This window comes from Mastacembelus armatus, chromosome 21 (genome assembly GCF_900324485.2).
Source record: "Mastacembelus armatus chromosome 21, fMasArm1.2, whole genome shotgun sequence".
Lineage (NCBI taxonomy): Eukaryota > Metazoa > Chordata > Actinopteri > Synbranchiformes > Mastacembelidae > Mastacembelus > Mastacembelus armatus.
In genome coordinates, this window is record NC_046653.1 from 8,530,466 (window position 1) to 8,555,021 (window position 24,556).

The 24,556-nt window shown below is 37.8% G+C and overlaps 1 protein-coding gene across 1 annotated transcript in view; it reads left to right on the forward strand.

The window, feature by feature from the left end:
- The window catches only part of lrp1bb (low density lipoprotein receptor-related protein 1Bb), a 236,311-nt gene extending 225,827 nt beyond the window's left edge, over positions 1–10,484 (forward strand). The window contains exons 84-92 of the mRNA XM_026295401.1: positions 597–758; positions 1,585–1,759; positions 2,124–2,228; positions 4,343–4,456; positions 6,639–6,715; positions 7,462–7,552; positions 7,918–8,068; positions 9,348–9,422; positions 10,344–10,484. Coding sequence (XP_026151186.1) covers positions 597–758; positions 1,585–1,759; positions 2,124–2,228; positions 4,343–4,456; positions 6,639–6,715; positions 7,462–7,552; positions 7,918–8,068; positions 9,348–9,422; positions 10,344–10,484 — 1,091 coding nt within the window. The remainder of the gene's footprint in view (positions 1–596; positions 759–1,584; positions 1,760–2,123; positions 2,229–4,342; positions 4,457–6,638; positions 6,716–7,461; positions 7,553–7,917; positions 8,069–9,347; positions 9,423–10,343) is intronic.
- The last annotated feature ends 14,072 nt before the right edge of the window (positions 10,485–24,556 follow it).

Sequence of the window (24,556 nt, forward strand, 5' to 3'; positions counted from 1 at the left end):
TCAGGAGGGCTGAATTTATGTAGAAGTCTCCAAGGTTAATACTGTAAGTGTTAACCGTAAAGTACATTATGTAATATAAAAATTATGCAAAAAAAATGTGTTAGGAATTTGGAAACCTGACAGAAAAAGCATTAGGTAGGCCCACTCTCATGCTGGAACCAGTTGAGGTCATTCCATCGGGCTAGGATGCTTGCTGAATACCTCCATGTTAGAGATACTCCTGCATGTGTGATGAGGAGGAATTATATGCATCTTGTGTCTGCCTGGGAGCAAAGTGGACCTGGACACTTAAACGGACCTGGAGGACATAACTCCAAAAAAGGCCACTGCAGCTAGTTCGTGCAGGTGTCAATCTGCAGTCACCATGACTCACACCCCAATATGTGTCTAAAATTAATGGATTGAAGGATGGCTTTTTGCCTTTACTTTTCACCAAAATACTGGGTATATTTTTTACTACTTCTGTCTCTGTTTTCATAAACATATATATATATATATATTTTTTTTAAAGGTCAGTAATTTCACACAAAGCTCATTGTCATTGTCACTGCACGCTCTCTTAATCTTTATCATTCCTTTTGGTTGTTTTTGTCCAGGTAAGCCTACATGCCGCTGTCCTGTTGGTTTCTCAGGGCATTTCTGTGAAAGGAGGATTTGTGACAACTACTGTTTAAATGGTGGAACATGTGACATCACTCAGGGGAACCAGCCAGTGTGCCGCTGTATGGCAGAATATACTGGGGACCGCTGTCTTTACCGTGAGTCCTGCACCCATCACTTGGTGACAGCCTACATATGATTGACATTAGCCTTTGAAGTCCATCCGCAAGAGCAGTCACCGCAGAGAACATTGATTTGAATTCTGTTGTTTTTTTCTTTTTTATTAAATTCCGTCTGCTCCCATTAGGGGTCACCACAGTGGATCAATTGATCCTCCTAATTGATTTGGCACAAAATTCATGCTGGATGCTCTTCCTGTCTCAACCCTCTCATTTACTTGGACTTGGGTCTGACACTAAGACCGCACTGGTTTGTGCAACCTCAGTGGCTGAATCTAACGGCCTCTGGTCTACCATAGCGGTCTCCCACCAAGTACTAACCAGGCCCAGCCCTGATTAGTTTCTGAGATGAGACGGGATTGGGTATTCACAGGACGGTGTGGCCGTGTCTTTATTGATTTAAATTCAGTTACGCTGCATAAAATCTATAGAACTAAGCATTTTAAAGTTTACACACTGTATGGAAAACAACCCCTGAAAGTATTTTTTTTATCACATGTGCCTGTATTGCCAGATAAACAAAATCAAAATACTAAAATTAAACAACCTTTGGGTGTTTCTTTTGCAATACTTTGACATACTGGGTTGTGGGAAAACAATTTCAACTGCACATCATTAGTGTTTTCCTACTGTTGCTTGCCCAAGGGATGATATGTTTTCATTTGTGGCTAAGATGTCATTTGATGTGGCTAATTAACTCCCATTAAAGCCCTGTACAATTCCAATCAAACCATCTTAAACTATGTTCCCAATCTCTCATTACACACTACTCCTTCCCTCTTTTATCTTTCTGAATGTGGAACAGACATCTGTCATCACTATTGTGTCAACTCCAAGGCCTGCACGCTGTCCAGTAGTGGCTATGTGGAGTGTGTGTGTCCTGCCAGGTTTGAGGGAAATAAATGCGAGGTGGACAAGTGTCTTCGATGCCACGGAGCCCCCTGCCTCATTAATGAGGACACAGGAGATGTGGTTTGCAAGTGAGTGCTTGGTATCTGCTTGCAATTCTCTCCCTCCTCCCTTTCGTTATAATGCCAAGGTTTTATAGTCCTTTTCAGTTATGAAAAAGCATCGGTTCTACAATGTACACTCTCAGTTCACGCTGTACCCACAGGCTGTTGGCTGGATGAATTGATTTGATTAAATCTCAAAAATGTATTGGTCTGCACACCCCTACAGCAATTTAAGTTTTGGTAATGTCAGTGAATTAGAAGGCAGGTGAACTCTCCTTTCTTACATGAATTATGCATATGTTTGACAAAACCACCACTGACTCATTTTTGCTTCTTGTAAAGGTATAGCTTTCTGCCTGTCACTAGCATGCATTATTTCTTCACCCTCCAGTTGCACAAATGGCAGAATAGCACCAAGCTGTCAGCTGTGTGACGGATATTGCTACAATGGAGGCACCTGTCACCTGGACCCCGACACCAACCTGCCTTTCTGTCAGTAAGTCGCTGCTTAATGGGTAAAGGAAAATGGGAAAAAATTCAATGTTCTCCACTATTATTCACACCCTTACTGTATCCATTCAAATGCTGGCTCTGTGCCCCAGAAAGCCTGGTTTGAGCAGCAGAACCAGAAGTCATCACGGGGTACCACTTGCCTGCTTTGAGAACAGTACAAGATAGATGTCAACTGGAAATAAATCTTTAGGCTGAGGGAAGGTTTGATGTTACTATGTAGAGGCTATGGCACAGCAGGAGGTGGAGTGCCATTATACCATCTTATGCTGTGTGACACCTCACTGTGGCTTATGGTTTTTAGGCAGATAGGAAATAGTTTCAAACGTCTTTAAAGTTCGCCATCCCCAAGATGTTCACAGCTGTTTCTCCTTGCAGTTAAGAGTCGATGTCAGACCTCTCTGACTCTCTTCAGAAGTAGATTTAGAAGTTTGCTCTCTAAAAATAGAAGCTGAGGTATATGTCAGTAGCTGAACATGTCCATGAAACTCAACAGCAGAAACTTGTAGCAGATAAAAGCTTGACTGGCACATATAAGGAAAGCACTGTGATAGACTACTCAATGGGCTGCCCATAGATTACTGCTATAATCACATGCAGAGCTCTGTTGAAATCTCTCCAAGGAGGTAATTGGAAATTCATTTGAAAAGCCAACTCTGAATTTTTTTAACTGCCCATTGTCCACTATAGTTAAATTGAAATTGGTGGCCCTCACTCACAAATTCCAGGTCCTGATAATGTGGTTTATTATTTGCTGCAGAAGAGATATTGTGTGAGATGATGGATATGTGCGGGTCAGGAAATCATAATGTTTGACCTTAATACTCTGGGTAAATGTATATTTCATCAAGCCTTCCCAAAGTGAAAGTCTCACAGGGCAAACCTGCTTCAATGTAATAATAATTCTTGCATTAAACAACTAAACAGATTTTGGAATCACATGAGCACAGTAAGGACAGCTATAAAAAGTATGCAGGCTCTCATTGTCATTCACTGAAATTATCTAAATATCCTCCCTGAAAATTATCACAACTATGCAATCGCTCACTTAATCTCAGTGGCTTTGCAGCTGCAATTCAACTTTGCAATTGAAAACCACATCAGTATTTTATTTGATATACTACCCCCCTAACTCTGACGTTGCAGTTGACATGCTGGCTTTGGACTTCATGTGTCCAATAGAGGTCGCACATCATTTTTCTCTGATGAATAGATGTTCTAGATGTGGCACAATGATTAGGTCATTTTGACTTTTTCTTTCATCCTGTTCCTGAATAAAAGTCAGGACTTTATTCAGCACCATCCAGATGCAGAGGATTTTGTTCACTCCTTTACACTATTGATGGTTTTGCAACCATAGAGTTGTAGGTTTTGAACATATTGCAGATATTTTTGAGTTATCTACTCTGAAGTATTGCAAATCTTTTCAACACTGATACATTTCCATAGGGTTAAATCCATTCAGCAAGTCAGAGTTTTCAGAGTTGGTTGTCAAACTGCAAAAGTTATAGTGTCATAGGCACGACATCACATTCAGGTTAATCTCTGATCCACCTCCACTTCTGCAACTCGGTAATGCAATCTTTGATTCAACAGTTCTTTCTGAAAACAATGAAACATCGTCTTTGTGTTTATATTTTATATTCTAAGATGCAGCAGCGTCTACTACAGTAAAAGACTGTCAACATTACAGTCTGATTGCTTCTTGTATTTATAACATTTTGATATTTTGGACAGATTTTGCGGTCCCCAACTATTTGGAATTAAATGCAAGTAATGTTTTGTTGTCTTTCATGTCTTGTTTTGATTTGTTTGCTGCTAATCAATTAACCACAAATATTTATCATTAGTCTTTTCTGACACACCATTGTAACTTTTCTTTTGCAGATGTTTTCTCACTTGTTGAGAAGTAAAGTTGATTTTCTTCATTTTATTTATTTGCTATTTTTCTTGATGCAGACGCAACACTGACTTACTCTATCTTAGAGCTGAAGCTGCTGAAACCTTTTAGGGTGTTAGTCTACATTCATCAAGCAGCCAACAGTTCAACAGTATACATTCTCTGGGCCCTTTTATCACTCCCAACACAATGTTTTGCAGCTGCACGTCAGGGTTCAAGAACCAACGTTGTGATGAGCTGGCCAACCCCTGCGATTACTTCTGTCAGAATGAGGGGATGTGCACATTAACAGCTCTTAACAAACCACGCTGCAAGTAGGTCCCTCTCACCTCTCCAGCTGTATTCAGAGCGCGCTCACCCCCCTTTTTCTATACCACCACCCCAACTCCATCCGGCTTCATTTCAGCCAGTCCAGTACATGGGCTCTTTGTCACGGTGCTGCCTTGCAGCAACTCAACATGTAATAAGTGATAGATCATGTAGTAATTTGTCAACTAATTCACAACAGGCTGAAAATAGTAAGGTGAATGATAATATAATGACGTGATATTGCTCTGGAATTATTATTTCATGAGATTATGATAACCCTGACCCAGTCTATTTTCTAAACGTAGCTGGTGTCTTTTACTATGTGACTTTTCATTTTGGTTGAAATGTGTTTCGTCTCTGGCTCTGAGAAAGACAGGAAATTTAACTCGAACTAATTAGTATGCTTGTTAAGTTGTCAGACGCTGTATTGCCCTTTTTTGCTCACCCTGATAGCAGGTGGACAGCTTATATTTTCTCACTGACTGGTCTGAACTTTTCTAATAAAATTAACTTGAAGTAAACAAATGTTTTACTTTAAGATTATGCTTTAACTGGCTGTTAGTTGCTGTATAATTTCTGATTGCTTTTGTGTTGTTTTGTGTTTAGTGATATAATTATTTAATCATAAAGTGAGAGAGAGAAAGCGAAAATGGCAAGGAAATGCATGACAACTTTTTAGATTAGTTTCTAATTAACGTGGTGGTTTAATGTGCTATAAAGGAATAGAAACAATATTTTCTTGCTGAGTGTTAGCTCAGTGTAGTACACAAAACAGCTAGACTGAGTATGAGGTAAAAAAGTTTCTGGAGACTACATCAATATCTGACTACAACACTCCAAGGCCAGTTCAGCCTGGCTGTACAGAATAAAGAAAAGAGTTATGCCATATTAGAAGCTGTGAAGGTGTGGGCAGCCTTTTTCTTTTATTTATTCTTTTGGAACAAAACCGACTAGCTCTTTCCTGTCTTTGAGCTAAGCTAAGCAACAGAAAATAGATTATTTTTTTACTGTAGAGACTGTAAATGATGATCAGTCTTCTTATGTAACTTTTGGCAAGAAAACAACTTTCAATGTTGAACTAACCTTTAAGGGTAATTTGATTTGAATTTTTTGTTATTGGCAGTGGTAGCAGTAGTAGCAACAGTGAGAGACAGTAGATTTGAACATTTTTAATATTTATTCATGTGAAAGAAATGTTCTTTGCTTAGAACCCAGTGTTTATTTTATTTTTAGTACCTGTGAGCAGATATTAGTTGATGTATCACTTATTACATTATCAGTTGCTGCATGACCCCCGTACCTTTGCTGCCCCTCACTGCCACCTATTCACCCATCTCATGCAGGCCTCACCCAGCACACAGAAACCAGGGAAGACTAAAACATGACACTGTTGTTGTGATGCAGGCATCAGTCTGTGTATTTGCAGCCTGTGCATGATGGCAAGTTGAATATGTTTGTTATTGACTAGTCATTATGTATGCGTTCTGTATATTTTACAAGGCTGAACATCTCATCAGTCATTGGTGTTTATCTTTACTGCCTTCCACACAGGTTAGGGGAATTTCTTCATTCCACAGGGAACTAATCTTTTCATGGGTTATACTTTCACATGAAGATCAAACCCTGTTGCCCTCAGTTTCTGATTAAAATTCATGTCACTGACATTTTGTTCTACAAAGGCGTGATTCATTTCCCATATGTATGGGCCAGCATTCTTATTTTTGATGTAGTGATTCTTAGCGTGCATGTAATTTAGAGTAATTTCATTTTGTCATCATCCAGTCACACAAACTAGATCACTCATGCTTTACGGACCCATCTGCGTCAGTCGTGTAAAATTAGATATCACCTCCTCTAACAAGGGTCATACATCATGTCCATTGGATCCCATTGGAACACAAATGAGACGACGACTTGTTGTCTCGCTGCCATCTTTTGATTTTTTTTCTACACTGAATATTCAACATATAAATGTACACACACCGTTTATGAGCACAATGTGTATATGCATGGTGTTCTCTCTCCAGGTGATGTTTTGTTCTGTATCGGATTAAAATACAACATAGCGAGACTGACTTATCATGTGTTTTGTGTTTTCTCAGTAGTCTGTCTACTATGAAAAATATGCTAATGATAGTTTATGGATATTTGGTTTTTTTTTTGTTTTGTTTTTTTTACTTCCTTCAGGTGTTCAGCCAACTGGGCAGGAACACAGTGTGAGAGACCAGCCCCTAAAAGCAGCAGATCAGACAATACCAGTGGAGGTGAGAACTGGGAATTTAAAGCCTAATATTAAAACCTTACAATATCCCATACGATTAATGTGTTTGCTATTTATATAGTGTCCCCATTTCACCAGTAAATCTGAAATGATCACATTTTTAATCATCCAACCATTTTTTCAGGCAAGTTTATGTTTTCTCCAGTCTATGCGCCACAGCTGGCCCAGGTCCTGATTGGCAGCCTAACTAAAGAATAACTGCTGAACTCCATCCAGTCTGGCCAGTTTGTATTATTTGAAAAGAAAAGCCTTCAATCAGCAGCTTTAGCTCATTTGAATTAGAGAAGCTTCTGTTGCCGACCCATCAGGGTTTAGTAATATGACTAATATGACTAGACTATGACTGTCTACAATAAAAGTGAATACAGTGATGCAGTGAAATCTCTTTAAGTACAGTGAATATGTGTGTTATCTGAGTGTATTTCTGATCCTGAGCTCTGCACATCATCCTGTCTTTGGTACTTCTGAACTTTGTCTTACTAAACTTTATTTTTGCAAGTGATGCACATCTTTTTTAACAGTTTCTATTGCATAGCCCAGATGTATTGGACAGCTGTTCTGAAAATGGAGCAAAGTGTGCAGTCAGCATAGTGAAAAGAAATCAGGTTTTTTGAGGTGGCCTTTGTTGCAGCTATAGTTACATACAATGTGCGACTATCTGAACTCATCTCAGCCGCTTTCAATCATCATTCATCGCTGCACTCCATCTCTCCTCTGTCTTTCCCACAGGGAGCATAGCTATCATTGTGCCTCTGGTCCTGCTTGTAATCTTGATTGTGGTGGTGGTAGTAGGTGTTTACATCTGCAGACGGAGGCAAAGGCAAGTAAAAACTAAAACAAGCATTTATTTATTAAATTAAGTTTATATATCAAATTAAAGCAGTTATTTAGTTTTATCTACAAAGTAAGATGCTTCTAACCCTAGTAACCCTAACCCTTGATGAGAAATCCAATAATGCACAGTTTTGAAAATGGATTGACATCTTTGCTTTATAAATTAGCTTGTTACATTGTGTCCTCTAGAACATCTGACTTCAGTGACTATCTTTTCAGTCTGCACAGCAAATGTGTAGTCAGTGCTGAGTGGTGTGATGTTATTTGTATCATTATGCTTGTATGTATTATTTGGAAAAGCGAGGCACTGTGCTGTGTGTCATTAATTATGAGTGGCTACACACACTTCAGGGGAAAACGTGTCCAGAGGCAGCCCATGACAAATGGAGGGATAAATGTGGAGATTGGGAACCCGTCGTACAACATGTATGAAGTGGACCATGACAACCATGCTGATGCAGGCAGCCTGCTGCGACCCAACTTCACACTGGACCCTCACAAGGTGGGCTACCTAGGTATAAAATTAATCACCACATCAACAGCAAATTGAAGCTTCTTCTATAATCTGTCTGTATTATATTTAATATCCTTTTTTGTGTTTGCACAATTTCTATTTTTCAAATTATATTTTCAGTTATATATATATAGATATATATGTTAGAAGGTTTGATGCTGAAATGATGCGCAAAATGCCGCGATCACTAACTAAAGAAAATATGTCATAACATGAAAAATGGCTTGTTATAAATCTAATTCAAATGAGACATTTTCATATTGTTTACTTTTTAGTATGAGGTCTTTGGTATAAAAGTCAGTGACATTAATTGGAGCTGCATGCAGCTGTGAATCTGTCAGCACACTCAGAACTCTTGTGGCAAGAATTCCCGTGTTTCCAGATGAGGTGGTGTGTATTCCTTTTGTAGGCGTCTGTTTTTGGCACCAAATACATTCATGTCTTTTAACATATTCTTTTGAAGTGGTGTTTTAAAAATGATTGAGATCAGCTGATCTAAATGGTCCTGATTGATGTCAATCCCTAATCAGACCTGTTAGTTACATGTTGCAGGAGTTTCACTGCTGTACTAACAACTACACTCAAGAAAATTGTTTAAAAAAAACTGTCGATCACACCCAGCCTCACTTTCACATTTCCCTATGCTTCAGCACAGCAGTGTATTAACGAACTTTGAATAATTTATCATCCTTCTTTTTTTTTTTTATAAAAGTTGTGTTTAACTGCAGGAAGGAGCAAAAATGCCAACCAACAGTTCAAGTACTATAAAAATGATTTTGTGTTGTTCTTTTTCTTTTCCAGTAGCTTTTATAATGTGAGCTTTTATAATGTGGTATGTAGCATTGGGATACATCAAAAGGAATTACATTAGTTTGTGTAGAGTTTCTGTAAAAGCTGGCTAGTGTGCAGCTACTGTATGTACACAGTTTATAAACTAAGGGGACTTATGGTGATTTATTCTGGACATGGCCCACAACCCCACACTAACACTCAGCATATCAAATGAACCAGAACACCTTCACTGATGATATTATCTAGCTCAACTGCTAGAGCTTCAAGCCTAATGCTTTTGCTTCTTGCACTGCCAACTTTGACATCTGCTATTGTCACTCCAATCTGGCTGTATTTTCAGTAGAGACTTGTCGGCTTGAATCTAAACTAGCTTCTGTATTCCAGTGCACTCTCTTGGTCCCGCATAGTCCCTTCCTTATTTAATTCATTACAGTGTTATTTTCATAACCAGAGACAGTGCGTTGTTATGTTGCAGGGATGGTGTGTAAAATCCAGTGATCCTCGCACCTTGGGTATCAATTCTGTGCCCAAGGAGGTTATCCCTGGACAGGTGAATTTTATGAATATTACTTTATATTTTGTTCTTTTAAAGACAACATGCAAGTACTGAGCACTGTGGAGTGACCCAGCAAACACGTTGATATGATTTGTGTTAATGTTAATTTGGGAAAACCAAAGTTAGTAATGGTTAATGCTTATAGTCACCTATAGCTGGAATCACAATCTCAGCAATATAATCTCTGTGAAATCAATAGTGATATCTTCCCATTGTCAAACCGGAAATGCTTCTTAAAACTGTACCTGTGTGGCTGTATGTTGAACTAGGATACTTTCTGCATGTTGCAATCTGTTATTGTAAATGCATGCTGGGTAACAGTGGACCAATTTACATGATCCTCGTGCTTTTCTTTAGACAGCGTGCAGAATCACAGTGGACTTCCCTTAAAGCTGCACTAACTTATTTTGTGGGTCAGTAACGGCTCAAATGACTTTCTAATATGAAACAAGTCACTTACAAACCTACAGTTTCAGCCTTCTTTCGTTTGGCCTTCAGAATCTGCTCTTATCGAGTACCTTAAGAAATTCTGCGGGCAGCTGTTTTCCTTAAACAGGCTCTGATAACCCAAGCAGTACACTATCTGCCCACCACTAACTGGTTAACATAGAGGCACATTGATCCAGAAGTTTCTTTTAAGAGTTGTTAAAGGGCAAAAAAAAAAGATAAAATACTGAATGTTGAATTCATATTTATTAAGCATAAAAAACACAATTCCTGATAAATGACAGATTATGGAGTTAATCAAAAGAGACAACCTTTTGCTGCAACAACTTTAAAAACAATGCAACGTTATGTCAAAAAAAAAAAAAAAAGATCAGTGCAGCTTTAAGGCCTTTACTGTTTTCAGATAATTTATATAAATTCAATTTTACACTTTTTTTCTGACCTTCACCTTCTTCCCTGCCTATACAGCCCATGAACTACTCCAACCCTGTGTATGCAAAGATCTATATCGATGGGCAAAACTGCCGCAAGCCAGTCATCAGTATTGACGAGAGGAGAGAGCTACTCCCAAAGAAACTAGAGGGGACAATTCATGAAACCGCCGCATAGCCTAACTTTACACTTTGTACTTCTTTTTTACCACAGTGTACAATGTATAATATGAAGGAGGAAACGAGAATTTTTCTATTTCCTATGAGGCTCTTAGGTTTTACTGGTTTAGCATCAGCATAATGTCCTTGTGGGTGTGCTGAAGAGTTTTATTTTCCATTTACTGTTTGCTTTCTAATGTTTGTCAAACATTAGTTATACAGCGCTATACTGTATACTGTATGACACTGAAGTAAAGCTGCTGATTTGCAAAAACTTTATTAACACGGTAAGCCACACCTGTGCACAGTTTAAATCTTGAAATGCAGTGCTAAAACTTGTACCCATACCTGTTTCTAGATTAAGTGGAACATGGCCATGTGTCGTTTTGCGAGGGTAATGAAGGCAGGTTTGGCTGAGTTTATTCCGAACAAATGTACGTATCGTAGAGAGAAGTTGCGTGCGTTGTTTCTAGGGCTTTTTTCTGTTTTTTTTATGTGGCATACAGACCACAGAGCTTCACTGATGAGCAATGAAGCTTGACATTTTTAAGGTTTTGTCTTTCTTTCGTCCTCTGTATCTGATAGATCCACAGACTGGATTTGCAGCAAAGGCCATAATATAATCTTTTCTCATACACTATGTAACTTCATTGGTCTTCTATCTTTTCCATTCCCACATGTTTCAACCTTACTCCACCCTGTTTTAGCAGTAATACAAACCTTTTCTTTTTGATGAAAGAGATGGAAGCCCACCTTGAATGTTCTCCGATCAGATTCCCAGACCCTGTACTGCACACTGAAAAGACAGATACTGAATACCATATTTTTCTAGGTCATATGTCAGCAGAGGGATTAAAGTTGTAAACAAAGAAGAGATCTACCACAGCTACAATAAAGGTTATTAAGAGTTATTATACGACACATCTGTTACTTCAGAAAGGAAGAAGATAAATATAAGAAATTTTATAATTTTGTATTTGATTTGTATGTTGTTTGGCTGCTTGTATTTTGAAGAAATGTATTAAATGTAAGTAATTTTTATATAAAATGTAAATTGATATTGAATAAAGGGGGCTTATTTCCACTTTGTGTCCCAATTCCTACGCACCTTATCTTCATATAATATTTCTTTAAAGTAGTTCACATCATAGAAAAGTTGAAAATAATGTGTAATGTAACATAATAGTTCGTGTGCTGTTCTCTCAGCCTGTTCAGTAATCAAATTGGCAGACTTGTTGCACACTGACCCAACAAGTCAATCATTGTGAGGTCTTTTGCCTGCTGTGCAGAAGAAGGTGGCTGATGGGAGATTATTGCGCTTGCTGTGCACACAAGAAGGTCAGCACCATTGGTTACCTGGTGGTGGAGACAAGGCATCAGTTCCACCTGCTGAATGATAATTCAGTCCCCTTTTACTTTGCTTACAATGGCTGTCTCTCCATGCACTTCACCTTTCTCTTCACCATGGCAACGAGAGGAGGCTGTGTCACTTGTGTCCTTTCTCCATCTGTCTGTACGAGCGGTTGGATCTGCCAGCACATCAGCCCACCACGTTTTGATGGCGGCACAAATAGATGCCACAGTTTCCAGCTTCCTTAATTGTCCTCCACAGTAAATCTTGTAGTAATGAGGGCACCAGTCAGAAATCTGCTGTTAACACAGGACACTTCCAAAGTGCAGTAATGACAAGAAAAATGTTAATTGAGGATGGATTATTTTACAACCTATGCTTATGGTTTTAAATTGTATTAAATTTTCTGCTAAATAAATTCACCTCAGATCAAAAAAAAAAATTACTACATTGACACTGTATGAAAGATAGCAAACTTAGAGTCAAGGTCCAGTTTTTAAATCTATGCCTCCTCTAACACATAAATAAGTGAAAGTGCTGAGAAAGTTCCATGGTTGTAAACAAAGCTGGTTTGCTGAGACAAGGAAGCACTGTAGTATCTGTTGTAACTGTGGCCAAACAATCAAATGCAGTTACCATATAACTGTGGTCTAAATATATTTTTTGGTTTTGGTACTATAGTGGTTTGTCTCTTGGGAGAATTAATGTGTCTCATTCTGCCATCCTCTATCATTTCTCTAAGAAACTTCCAGTCAGCTTAAAATTCAGTTTCATCTAACACCAGCAGCAGGAAGAATACAACTACTGTACTTAAAATAAATGTGGTACCTCTTTCAACAGCTGATTAATTTTGGTTCTTGTATAAGTTTTAGATATATTCAGCAAATTGTCAAACATCAAAGTATCCAGATAGCTCCAAGTCCATGTACTGAGGAATATTAAACATATGTCTTTAAAAATGTTTTGAAATTTAAATTCTGTAAAGTTTTTGGGGTTTGTTTTTGTAATTTGTTTCCTCCCACCCCACCCAAACCCACCCTTTGGAACTGGCAGTTCCTCAAATTATGCAGCTCTGCAGGTTAATGTAAACACATCAATGTAGTGACAAAACATACTATGAAATATTTCAGAACTGTCTACGGCAGCAAAGTAGTAGGATGTTGTATAGATTATGAAGAAGAACATATATTAAAATCCACCCAAAGATAAAAGCCTTCTGAAGACAACCAGCTCAGCTGCAGAAGTGAGGAAAGGGCTGCTAGCCCACTCACTCAGCCCCTAAAGTGCATCAAAAGAAGAGAAACAGAAATTTGAAAACAAGTCCTAAACTAAGATATGGCTGGCACTCCCTTCCCCTCCCCTCACCTTGCCTATTGATTTTTTTGTCTCTTTTCCACTTAGCAAGCATCACCATTCTCCTGCATAAACATCACAAAAACCCAGAGGGCTCATCTCTCGGACAGAATCAATAACAGCAGGAGTCGTATTCACATTATAAACAACAGGTCCTGCATACTCATGCTACAACTCGCAGCAGGAAAAACTGCTTATCGCGCCGTGTGTGGTGAGTGGGAGGGAAACTGTAAGAGTAACTAAAAAGAAAATGTGATGTTGAAAACTTACATTTGGTTAACATGGCTAATGACAACTGGTATGAGTATTAACAGGTGACACTCTTTTAATTAAAGGCACTGATTTTAATGCTGTGGCATATATGAAAGAAAGAAAGAAGTTTACCAGTTTTCTCAGAATAAAAAAAAAATCATGAGTGGTCCAGACTTGTCTTAGAGGTCTTGAATAAGACAGACTTCTTCATTGTGGTAAATGTAATCATTTAAGGCCTGTAGTGGCTTAATCTGAATGAATTATGATTAGATAAGATTCTGAAATTCTTTTTGAAAAGGCATCATATAGCAAATGAGGACCAACAGTTTATACAGGTCAGAAGTTGAAGTAGGGGCAAAAGTAGGAAAATTCTCAGAGTCAGACAGTTTCAGTATCTTTCTGCAGGTCACTGTCCACTTTTGCACCTGATAGCATAAGTAGAATATCATTTTCCCTAGTCTGTTATCTCAATATAATAGTTACTTTTCAGTGTCTAACTTGTATCCATGTGCCCTGAGACTCTCCCTCTATACATACTGTCACAGTACAGTACTGATGATGATTTGTCAGATGTAATATTAGCCTTCTCTAATGGTTTTAGCTCCTCTAATACAACTCCAGACATTGCAATATTTGTTATGTTTTAGTTTGATGATTTTGGGCAGCAAACTTACAGTTTGGCAGTATGAAGTTCTTCTTTTTACTCTTCTATGACACTTTTACAAATTAAACTTTCTCACAAATTAAGCAGAACAGCCAGCCTGATATGTCAACTTTGTTAATGATCACATCTCACAAACCTGTGATATTCATCAGTCTAAAACTGTATATTTACAACACTTTGTGTCCATTTTATTCCAAACAAGAATTTAGTGAAAACTCCACTAAAATATGAGTCTAGATTCAGGTCTAGTCTAAAAGTCTAATAGTCTAAAAGTCAAAAATTTTTTTTTTAGTAATATGATATTTGTTTTAGTCTGTCTTTGCGTGTCTATATGTGGCCCTGTGATGGACTGGTGACCTCTCCAGGGTGTACCCCTGCCTTCCACCTGAGAGGGTGTACCCCTGCCTGTAATTTGTTTTATAATTCTGAATAACTACTACCATGGATCTACAATGCTTCATGGAGTTGTGTATGTTACCATTATACCTTTCATAATGTTGAATAGAAAACTACAAAGCATCAAGAATCACAGAATCAAGTCCATATATCTGGAGGCTGGTAGTGGGAGGTAGACATGCTGCCCTTGGAGAAATTGTTTGGAAATCACAGGTAACAAATTATATCATTGACAGGGTTCATAAATCAGCTTTATTACCAAGCATTTTAGAATGTCTTCTCTGTCCTAAAAAAGACTTGTAAAATGCATTCTCTAGCTTCACTACCCATTCTCATTTATCTAAGTTCTGAAAGATGTTTACTATAGAATGGATGTTCTGTTTTAAAAATGTTGGTCAACGAGTCGTATTTACATGCAGAGAAACGGCCTGAAGGGGAGGATGTTCTGTGTCCTCACAAACCTTGAGTAATGACCGGATTAAGGTGGGAAATGGGGCTGAATTGTAATCCACATGGTGAAAGCTGAACTTTCAGTACCCTTGGCCAATAAATCTGTGGGAGGGTCCACTCTTTCTTTGGCAGCTTTTATAATACTACAACAGTTCTGCTCTCAGTCCTTCATCACAGCGGCATGCTGCGCTAAAAAAACACATGCTGACTGGGTACTGCACATTTTATCCCCTTAATTCTGACACTTTGACACCTGTATTGACTGTAGGACACTTTTCTAAAAACAGCTAAGAGATAGAGTGATCTTTAGAGAGCAAAAGAAAGGGATCAAAAAGGAAAAGCGGTAGAAAAAAGACAATAACCTAACAGACTCTTAAGCAGCCTCATATACATGCAAGAGAAATTTACTCAAGTAAAATGGTTCAAGAGAAGAAAGTAAACTGAAATATTTTGGAGGACAAGGGCATAAAAGAAGAAAAGAGATTTATACATAAATGACACCCATGTCTAGATACATACTGTATATACCGGTCAAAGCAGAAAATTAAATGTACCTCACTTCTTGATTTTACGACAATGGCATAAATTGTCAACATACATGCAGATACAGTATCAGTACTCACAAAACCAACATGTATTTTTTTACAATTCACCAGAAAGTATTGAAGTATTGGCTCTAAAATAATTCTCCCCTGTGTATTACCACCTGAGGTATTTTAGTGGCAAATGGTTTCTAAGTGGGCACAAAGAGGGACCTTGGGAACCTTTTCAATGATTTCCTAGGCATTGCACAGATTTTTGAATTAATTAACCTTTTGCACGAATTTGTTGATAATGATTACAAGAGTTGGAGAGGTTGCTCCATTCTCTCTGCCAATTAATATATAAGTCATAATTCAATAAAGTAGCATTCTTCAAACTGACTTTACACAGGTCCATTCGATTTTCTACAACAGACAACATATATGCATTGCTGTATATTATAGATACATAATAAGGCTATTAGGAAAAGTCATTTCATGTGTAGGCTACTTCAGTTCTCTGATCACCTGATCATCTACAGAGTGTAATTTATAATGTTTTGTGCTATAGCCTATGTAAAAACAGCTGGTAACCATAGAAACAATATTTCTGTCTGTGCTGGGTTGCCAACTCTCAGCTGTGAACTAGCCGTGGACTGAATTGACTACAGGGAAACTTTAGAAATAATAGACACTTTGAACACAGCTATTCCATTTCTCCTGTGGTACAATAAGTAGTTGTGGAATAAGTGTAATAACATACTCCAGGGTGTCTACACAGTACTTCACCCCCACCTAATATTATATATACTTGATTTATATCAACAAAAAAATGAAAGGTTTATGTTACCAACTTAACCCAGTCATGGGTTAAGTTAACAGCAGCCATGGTATGCATTTGAAAATAAGACACTGTCTCCACCTCGCAGTTTATTCTCTTTCCACCTGTACACTGACTCTCTGATGTGCTGGATTAGAGACGGGAAGCAGTAAGAGGAGGTGGGGTATGTACCAGAACAATTGTTCACAATCTCGGCAATATAATCTATGAGTGGGAAATGAAAGAGGTGGACTGGAACAGAGGTGTCTGTATACTTTATTTGTTTTGATAGTGTCTGGTATGGGTGGAGGGATTGTACACAGAGTGGACACATCTGACCTATTAGTCAGACTGACCATCTGCATGGACCATTACACGAGATGGATATATAGTATATACGAGCATACTCTGTCATGTGCCAAAAAAACATAATTGTAGCATGCCAAGTTTTTCTCAGGGCTCATTGGTCTTCTGCTGTGTGCCCGTCTGTGGCCTGGATCTGGCATCTTGTAAGGTGGGCTAAAGTAGCAGAGCATTTGCAGCCCATAATAAACCACATTCTGCCTCTCTGTACCATAGTCACAATTGGAAAGTCCAAGCCATGTCTGGCTGCAGCAATAATCGCTATTTGTTTGAATCCACGTCATGTCAGACGCACAAGACCCTGCCAGCTTACGGGAGGCAAAAACCTGCTGTAGTAGCAGATGTTGGGGAAATTATATGCTACATTTTTTTTTCCATGGACTCTGTGTTATTTGAGCTCCACAGCATGGTAGGAAGCTCCAGATCTCCTGACCCTCGCCGCTGTGAGAGGAATGAGGGGTGACAGTCAGAGGAAGTTGAGTTCAATTTCGAGGCCTGCCAGCATGGATACAAGATAATTGTGATTCCCGCCCATGACTCTCCAAAATCATAGAACTCAATGCACGTATCTGTCTCAGAAGCTGTGGGCTTAAATGAACAGGTAAAGTTCTGTGTTAGGCTTCTGATCTGTCAATGCAAATATGAACACTTTCATTTGAAAGCCTATTGAGTTTATACGTCTGTCTTGTTCTGTGTTTTTGTTCTTGTTAAATGTGTAGCTTCCGGTATCCTGCGTTTATTGCCGTGACTCCAAACTTAAAGATGTCCCTTTAATCTATTCTTAACCTCTTAGGCCCTGGACCATTTTTTAAGTCTACTCCTCGAAAATGACAAAACCAAAATAAATTGCTTTTCTCCGCATCTGTGAGGTCTACATGGATAAGATTGGTATCAAAATAAAGGTGACCTTGGTTATTATTATACAAATTTGATGAAAATTTGATGGAACACAGCAAAAAATGAGGATTTCATTTCTACCTAAAAAAAAAAAAGTTTTTGCAGTATTGCTTCCTGTTACTGGGCGTTGAGCAGAAGGATAGTTCCAGAGCCTATTGTCCGATTTGCATGATTGACACCTCTTTCGAAACCTTACAACCTATAGAAACGAAGGACAGAACCCAATTTCAAATAGACAGTAAGACTCGCCAATCACAGGAGGCAAACGACCTCCACAAACGTAATGATGCACAAGCCCACCCCCCCACGTAGAGGCCTACCAAAAGCCGGAACGTCCATGGATTCTCGTCGGAATCATTTCAGTGAAACACAAAACAATGGACTAGCCGATAGCAGAAGCTTTGTTTATATAAAAACAACTTATGATCAGAAAACAACAAAGGTAAGACAAAACTCACAATCATCTCTTCATAATTTCATACTTATTTCTGCAATTTCTTGGAAATATGACTTGTATTTTCGGAATGAAAATAGTGTTCACTTTCAAACGGCGCGTGTCGCATTAGCTTGTGTTTTATGGAATATTTCATGACATGTTTAGGTCTTCAGCTTGTTTTTGATATGCCATGTAACTGCTCGTTGTTTGAATTGTGTTTAGTTTTCCTAAAATTGTTGGGTTTCTTTCGCTTTTAGTGTATTTTCTGTTGGTTATGTGGATGTATAGTATGGGTATATTGCTGCAAACGTTTCGTGTCCAGTGTCGTAAAAACACAGACGCAACCCGGCAGCCCTCGTAGAGCCCAACAGGTTAAACTGTTTAACGCTACTTGATGTGCTGACATGGGATGGGTAGCTATAGAGCCATTTTAACAATACGCCCAGCCCCATTTCCTTTCCTTAATAAAACTATGTATAATTCAACTTAAAAATACTCCAAAAACAAGAAAAAGTCTTGCGCCAGCAATGCAGCCCTGGAAAATATGAAAGAATTAAAAAAAAAAAATCTAATGTTTATTATTGCTGTTATTATTTTTCAAGCCTTTTTCAGGATTTTTCTTGTCTGCATAAAGGCTTACAAATCTGGAGTCTTATGTTGCAGCAAGTGTATCACAATCAGGTGATACATTACACCTTATCTGGATCATCATTTAACAACCGTTCTGATTCCCATTGTCTAATTTCACATATCAAACCATGCACACGAAATGTGTTGTTTCTTAGTAGCTTTGAAAAGATATCATCAGTGTGCAGTACAGGAGGCAAAAACAAAGCCATTATTCCTGTGCAATCTGATACAAATTCTTCCATTCACAATGTGACCAGAGAAATGCTGCTCTGTTTTATTTCTTCCATGTTAGTCTTAACCCTATTCAGTGATTATTACTATGTTCATTGCTGGAAAATGAATTTAACTATGTAGTATTCACAGATGCATTATGTAAACCAGTGCTTATTTAAGTTCCTATCTAGTATCTGCTCCGAGTGTGTGTGCACGGTGTGCTTGTGTGTTCACTGCTGTGTGTGTGCACTTGGGTGGTAACAGAATTTCCCCATTGTGGGACTAGTAAAGGGAATTAAGTTTAAGTTTAATAACTTGTCTTATTGACATTTTTTTTGCTAGTAGCATCACCTTAAAATAATTGTATTGTACCAACTTCACTTTATCATTATAGGTCATTTGAGCATAGATTGAAAATGGCAGTTTTATCCATTCGAAATGAAAGCAACATGATAAAGTCTGCAAAGGTAAAGGGATCGGAATATTTCCTGAAGCCACTGCATTTCATTTGGATATAAACAGTTAGTACAATCTACGCATAAAAATCAAAGAGTAAATTGGAACAGTAATATTGCATGGTCTTGTTACAATATTTTCAAATCATTCAAAGCTTTGATTCAGTAACCCGCTGCTCCTCTAGAGTCTATAGTCAATCCACATCTCCATTGTTTTAAAAGCTTAGAATCTAACTCTTCAGTTTGAAATGATCATAGCTTATTTAAATGGTAAAGTTTACTATAGGCTTGTAATTTACTTCTTAATATGGTGACATATAAAATTTCAGCAGAGGTCTACCATGAAAATTGGCTGACTAATGAATAGCCTATAGGATGATTTAGATTATTAGTTCCATTGATCAATCAAACTGGAGTTCCATTAGCCATTAGTGTTTACATGACATAGGCTACATCAAACCTGAAGTGATGTTCAGTACAATGAAACCTAAATACCAATTATCTAGATTTGTAGTTTGTCATTGTGATCTACACATTCCAATCAGTGGGTATGATATCTGAGAGGCTATTTATAGATATAACCTAATCAAGGAACCTGATTGCTTGGCACAGTTGATGTCTGCACTCATCAGTTCACATGAAGTTGATCCTTCGCACCAAATCTACCCCTGACAAAAACAGGAACATAAGCAAACATGATCATGATCATTAAATTAAAAGAGCAGAGTGTATTATTATCAAATAGAACATACCTTGTAAAAGTGAAGCACAGTTATTGTTCCTATGAACTAAACCAATTATGTTATATTTGAACACCTCATTCTATGTTGTTTTATTTGTGTAAAAAGAATTGGATAAAACACACTTCTGGTGAGACCTTGTGCCCCTAAAGATTAAACATCTTTAAATGTGCAAGATGTAAATTGTTAAAGATTTAACAGCATCTAGTGATGATTTTGCAGAATGTAACCTTCTCTGTGCCTCTTACACACTGCCTCCGATTTCCAGGCACAAGGGAGCAAAAAGAGGCCATCACCTTTAAAACAAAATTTGATACCTTGTCTAAAGCCAGTATTTGGTTTGTCCATTGTGGATTACTGTAGAAACACAAAAGCCCAACGTGGCTGCCTCCATTAAAGGAGACCTGCACCCTATGTAGATTTAAAAGGCCTATTCTATGATTAAGAAAATGCAATAGTTAGTTATTTTCCAGTGATTACACACTAAAGACAACATATTTATGAATAATAAATTCCATTTTTGTAAATTGATCTATCTAAATATTACACATTGTACTTTTAAAACAGACCTTTTTCTAGGTGATCAGATTAGAAGGTTTTGGGAAAAAACATGTCTGCATTTAATTCTATGCGACCAGTTAGACGAGTTCTTGTCAAATGGTTCATAATATCTGTTTGCCCTTTTACTATGAATTTTTCTGTGGAAGAGAAATGTCATGTCAGTTTTCAAATGTGGTACATCAATCCCCTGAGAAATCAAACCCTCACTAGTTTGTGATTGATTTACTTGAGTTTGATGTGGCTCAGCATGGTCAGTGTTCCCTGAAGCTGTCAAGATTAGTAAAATTGTAAAGTATGCAGACAAGTAGATACAAGATAAAAAAAGATGATGGTTGAGATAAGATAGAACAATAACATCAAGTTAAAAGCATAATGGTGAGCACAGGGTCAGCAACGGAGCTGCATGGCAGGTTCTGCATTTAAGATTTGTCTTCAACTTTCAAATAATCTTTATTTTCTGTGAGATGTAAGATATTGCTCAGTAACACTGAAGCACATACAGTATAATCCAATACATTACTGTCAGGAAAGGAAACCCCATGAGTTAAGATTTAATGACAAAATCAGCACTACAGGGCAGAGTGGGCTGCACTCAATTTGAAAATGTTTACCAACATATCAATTCTGGAGGAGAAGAGTTTCTGAGGTGTGTTTGCTCTCTTTTGTCAGGTATGACAGCTGAAAACTATGTATTCAAAGTGAAAACAAAAGGGAAGTGTTCCATATACAACATTACAGTGTTCTGAACAGCCAGCACCGAACCACAGAGTCTATGCTGCAGTATTACAGCCAAGCCTCAGAAAGAAAAAATGCTAGTGTAGCAGAAGCAGAAAGGCACACCTTACAAATGGAGTAGAACACTATCAGTAAACACTGTGCCTCAGACACATTTTTAATTGAAATGGTAATCCTAATCCATGCTAATAAATATACCGTATGATTGCAATACATCAGAGAATCAAAGCACAACATGACTTGAATATTAGGCTGTAGATAGTAGTGCTCCTGCAGTGAATATGAGCAGTATAGTGTGTTATGAGTGATGTCTTTAGGACAAGCTATAGTGGTCACGTAGCAGCCACTAGGTGTTCAGCAATCTGATGGCCTGCCCAGGGCCTCATGCTGAAGAAACTGTCTGTAGCTGATCCACAGTTCACACCCACACATTTGTGTAGTTAGAACAGTAGTTTGCATTGAGAGCCTTTTTGCATTTTAAAGAAAATACAAATGTCACTGTTTTGTGCCGTAAACAATTGCAGTGTATTGCTTTAGTCTATGAGCACATTAAAGATGGATGTGGGACCCCAGTATTTATTTGTTTTGTGGATGACCACCAAATAGCTGTACTTCCTTAAAACCTACTGTAAATTAGTTGTTCAGATTTTCAATATGATTTATAAATCATTATTATTGCAGAACTAAGGTAATTTGATTGAAAGAAACGGAACAGTCTATTAAGCATGGGCCTTTCAACCAGGAAACAAACGTCTGTTGAAGGTCAGAGCAACTTCTTTCCAGGAAGGTGATTAGACTTTAACCTTTAATTATATTTGAATTTAACCTTTAACTCCCTAATTAATCATTATAAGAGCTAATTTACGACTCCACTTTAGAACCCCAACATTCATCCATGTTAAAAACTAAATACCACCATCACTCTACTGCACAGGGAATGCACTGAAGATTTACTGCAATTAATTCAGCAACCATGACAACCAAGTCATACATGGTGGCAAAGAGATATTTGGCAATCATCTGGATAAATGGCATATTATATCTCACAGTAGGCACCATATGGGATGCACCTTTTTCAAATGCTTAAGGGAAAATAAAGAAAAACAAGAATGGCCTTGTGTTTTTGAGCTGTGTGGTTGCATTTTATTTGGCACTATAATTTACTCTCATCTAGCATAAGTCAGAAGGATCAAAAATCTGGATTTGAATCAGCTGTGGCTTGAATATGAGCTGAATAATTAATGAAATTTAAAAAAAAAAAAAAGTAGGGACATGAATATTTAAACAAGATGTCTCTTTCACTGCACATTTCTTCAGTCAATGTAAAGAGTGGTAATCATGAGCTCAGTAAGTGACCAGCCAGGAAAGATGCTTTGCTGCATTTGGCTTGATTTTAATCACCAAAGAGCATAATTATGCCAGTTTGTGCATAGTCTGTACCTGTTTCATAGATTCTGCACAGTGGTATCCACATCCATCTCCTTTGCATAATGATGTTGAACACAAAGAATTACACAGTATCACTTCTGGCTCAACACCTTTTTTAGGGTTGATCTAAGGAGAATTCCAAAAGTTGGCACATACTGAATGAAAATGCTCTTTGTGGATGCATTATTTAGGCCTACCTTCACAGCAATCATTATACAATGGATAATGTATACTACAAGAAACTGGATTAATGTATTATTTGATTTTTTTTTTATAATAACATACAAGCACTGACAAAGTCAGGGAAGAAGAAAAAAAGACAACAACCAAGAAATCATCCCCAGGAAGAGGTATGGCCCTCCACAGGGGCAAAAGTGATATATGAGGAAAGTTTTATTTTTGTTTTATACTCAAACTATATATTAAACTACGAACTACCATGTGTGTGCTTGTGTGTGTGTGTGTGTGTGTGTGTGTGTGTGTGTGAGGGTGTGTGTGTGTGTGTGTGTGTGTGTGTGTGAGGGTGTGTGTGTGTGTGTGTGTGGATGTGTAACTGCAGCACTCACAGATAAATAAACTAATAATGTAGCTCTCAGTTTGATAAATATAACCCTGAAACTTCCAGAACATACCGTAGATGAATATAAAACACATTTTTTGGATTCATCCAAGTTCTGCATAATTGTCTTCAAATTATTGCATACGGACAGGTGACAGATTAAAGGAAAAACCAATATAAAATGTCTTAGCAGGATGTCAGGCCACCATGTGCTCCCAGAACATCATTAATCCGTTGTGCCATTTATTCTAAAAGTTCTGGACTCCACTAGAGGCATGAACATCACCCCCCAAAAAAGATATTGCCTAATTTGGTGTTTTGATGATGGTGATGGAAAGTACCATTTTACATGCAGGTCTAAAATTGTGTGCAGTTTGGTTTACTAAATGATGATTGCAAAGACCACAGCATATGATTCACATTTCATATAAACCAAACCTTTCTGTGATCCCTGAATGGGGGAATTGTCATCCTGGGAGACATCACCCTCATCAGGATAGGAATGTTTCATCATAGAATAAAGGTGATCACTCAGAACAACTTTATATTCATCTGCAGTGACACTCGCTACTAAGGGCACGAGTGGACCCAAACCATGCCAGCAAATTTGCTCCCCACAGTGGAACAGATCTAGTAGATCCCGTCAGTGTGTGGGTTGAACATTCAGCCTTTACATTTGTCACCCACTTCCATTCAATTTTTGTACAGACATTCATAATTCCCTCTAAATAAATTCTAAAACATTGGTTCTCCCTTAACCTTACTTTCATCTGGCACCATTGTCTGGTAAAAATCGCAATTTGTCCAATATAACATCTTCAAAACTAATGCCATCAACCTCAGCTACACTTCTAATTAGCAAGTATTAGCCGACAGTGTTCGTGTGAGACATTCACTTTCAGTGTCTGTCTCACACTCATTAAAGCATTACACTAGAACACAAGGTTCTTTGCACAAAGGAAAGCAACATCTTTTTTCCACATTTCTGCAATGATTTTGGTCCATAAATACTGCAGAAAGCACAAAACCATAGAACTCCCAAAATCACAAATGTCCTTCATGGACAGAATGTGTTTTTTTTTTTAACCATTTCATGTATTTTTTTGTTTCTATACTAATCATATAAAGATACTACTGACTTTTTGCCTAACCTTTATTCATTTCTTAATTAAAACCACATGTGGTTGGTAAGGAAGAAGTAAATACAATAAACAAAACACTGAATTAACATTCGATTTCATTGCTGTATAAGCTACAAAAATGTCCA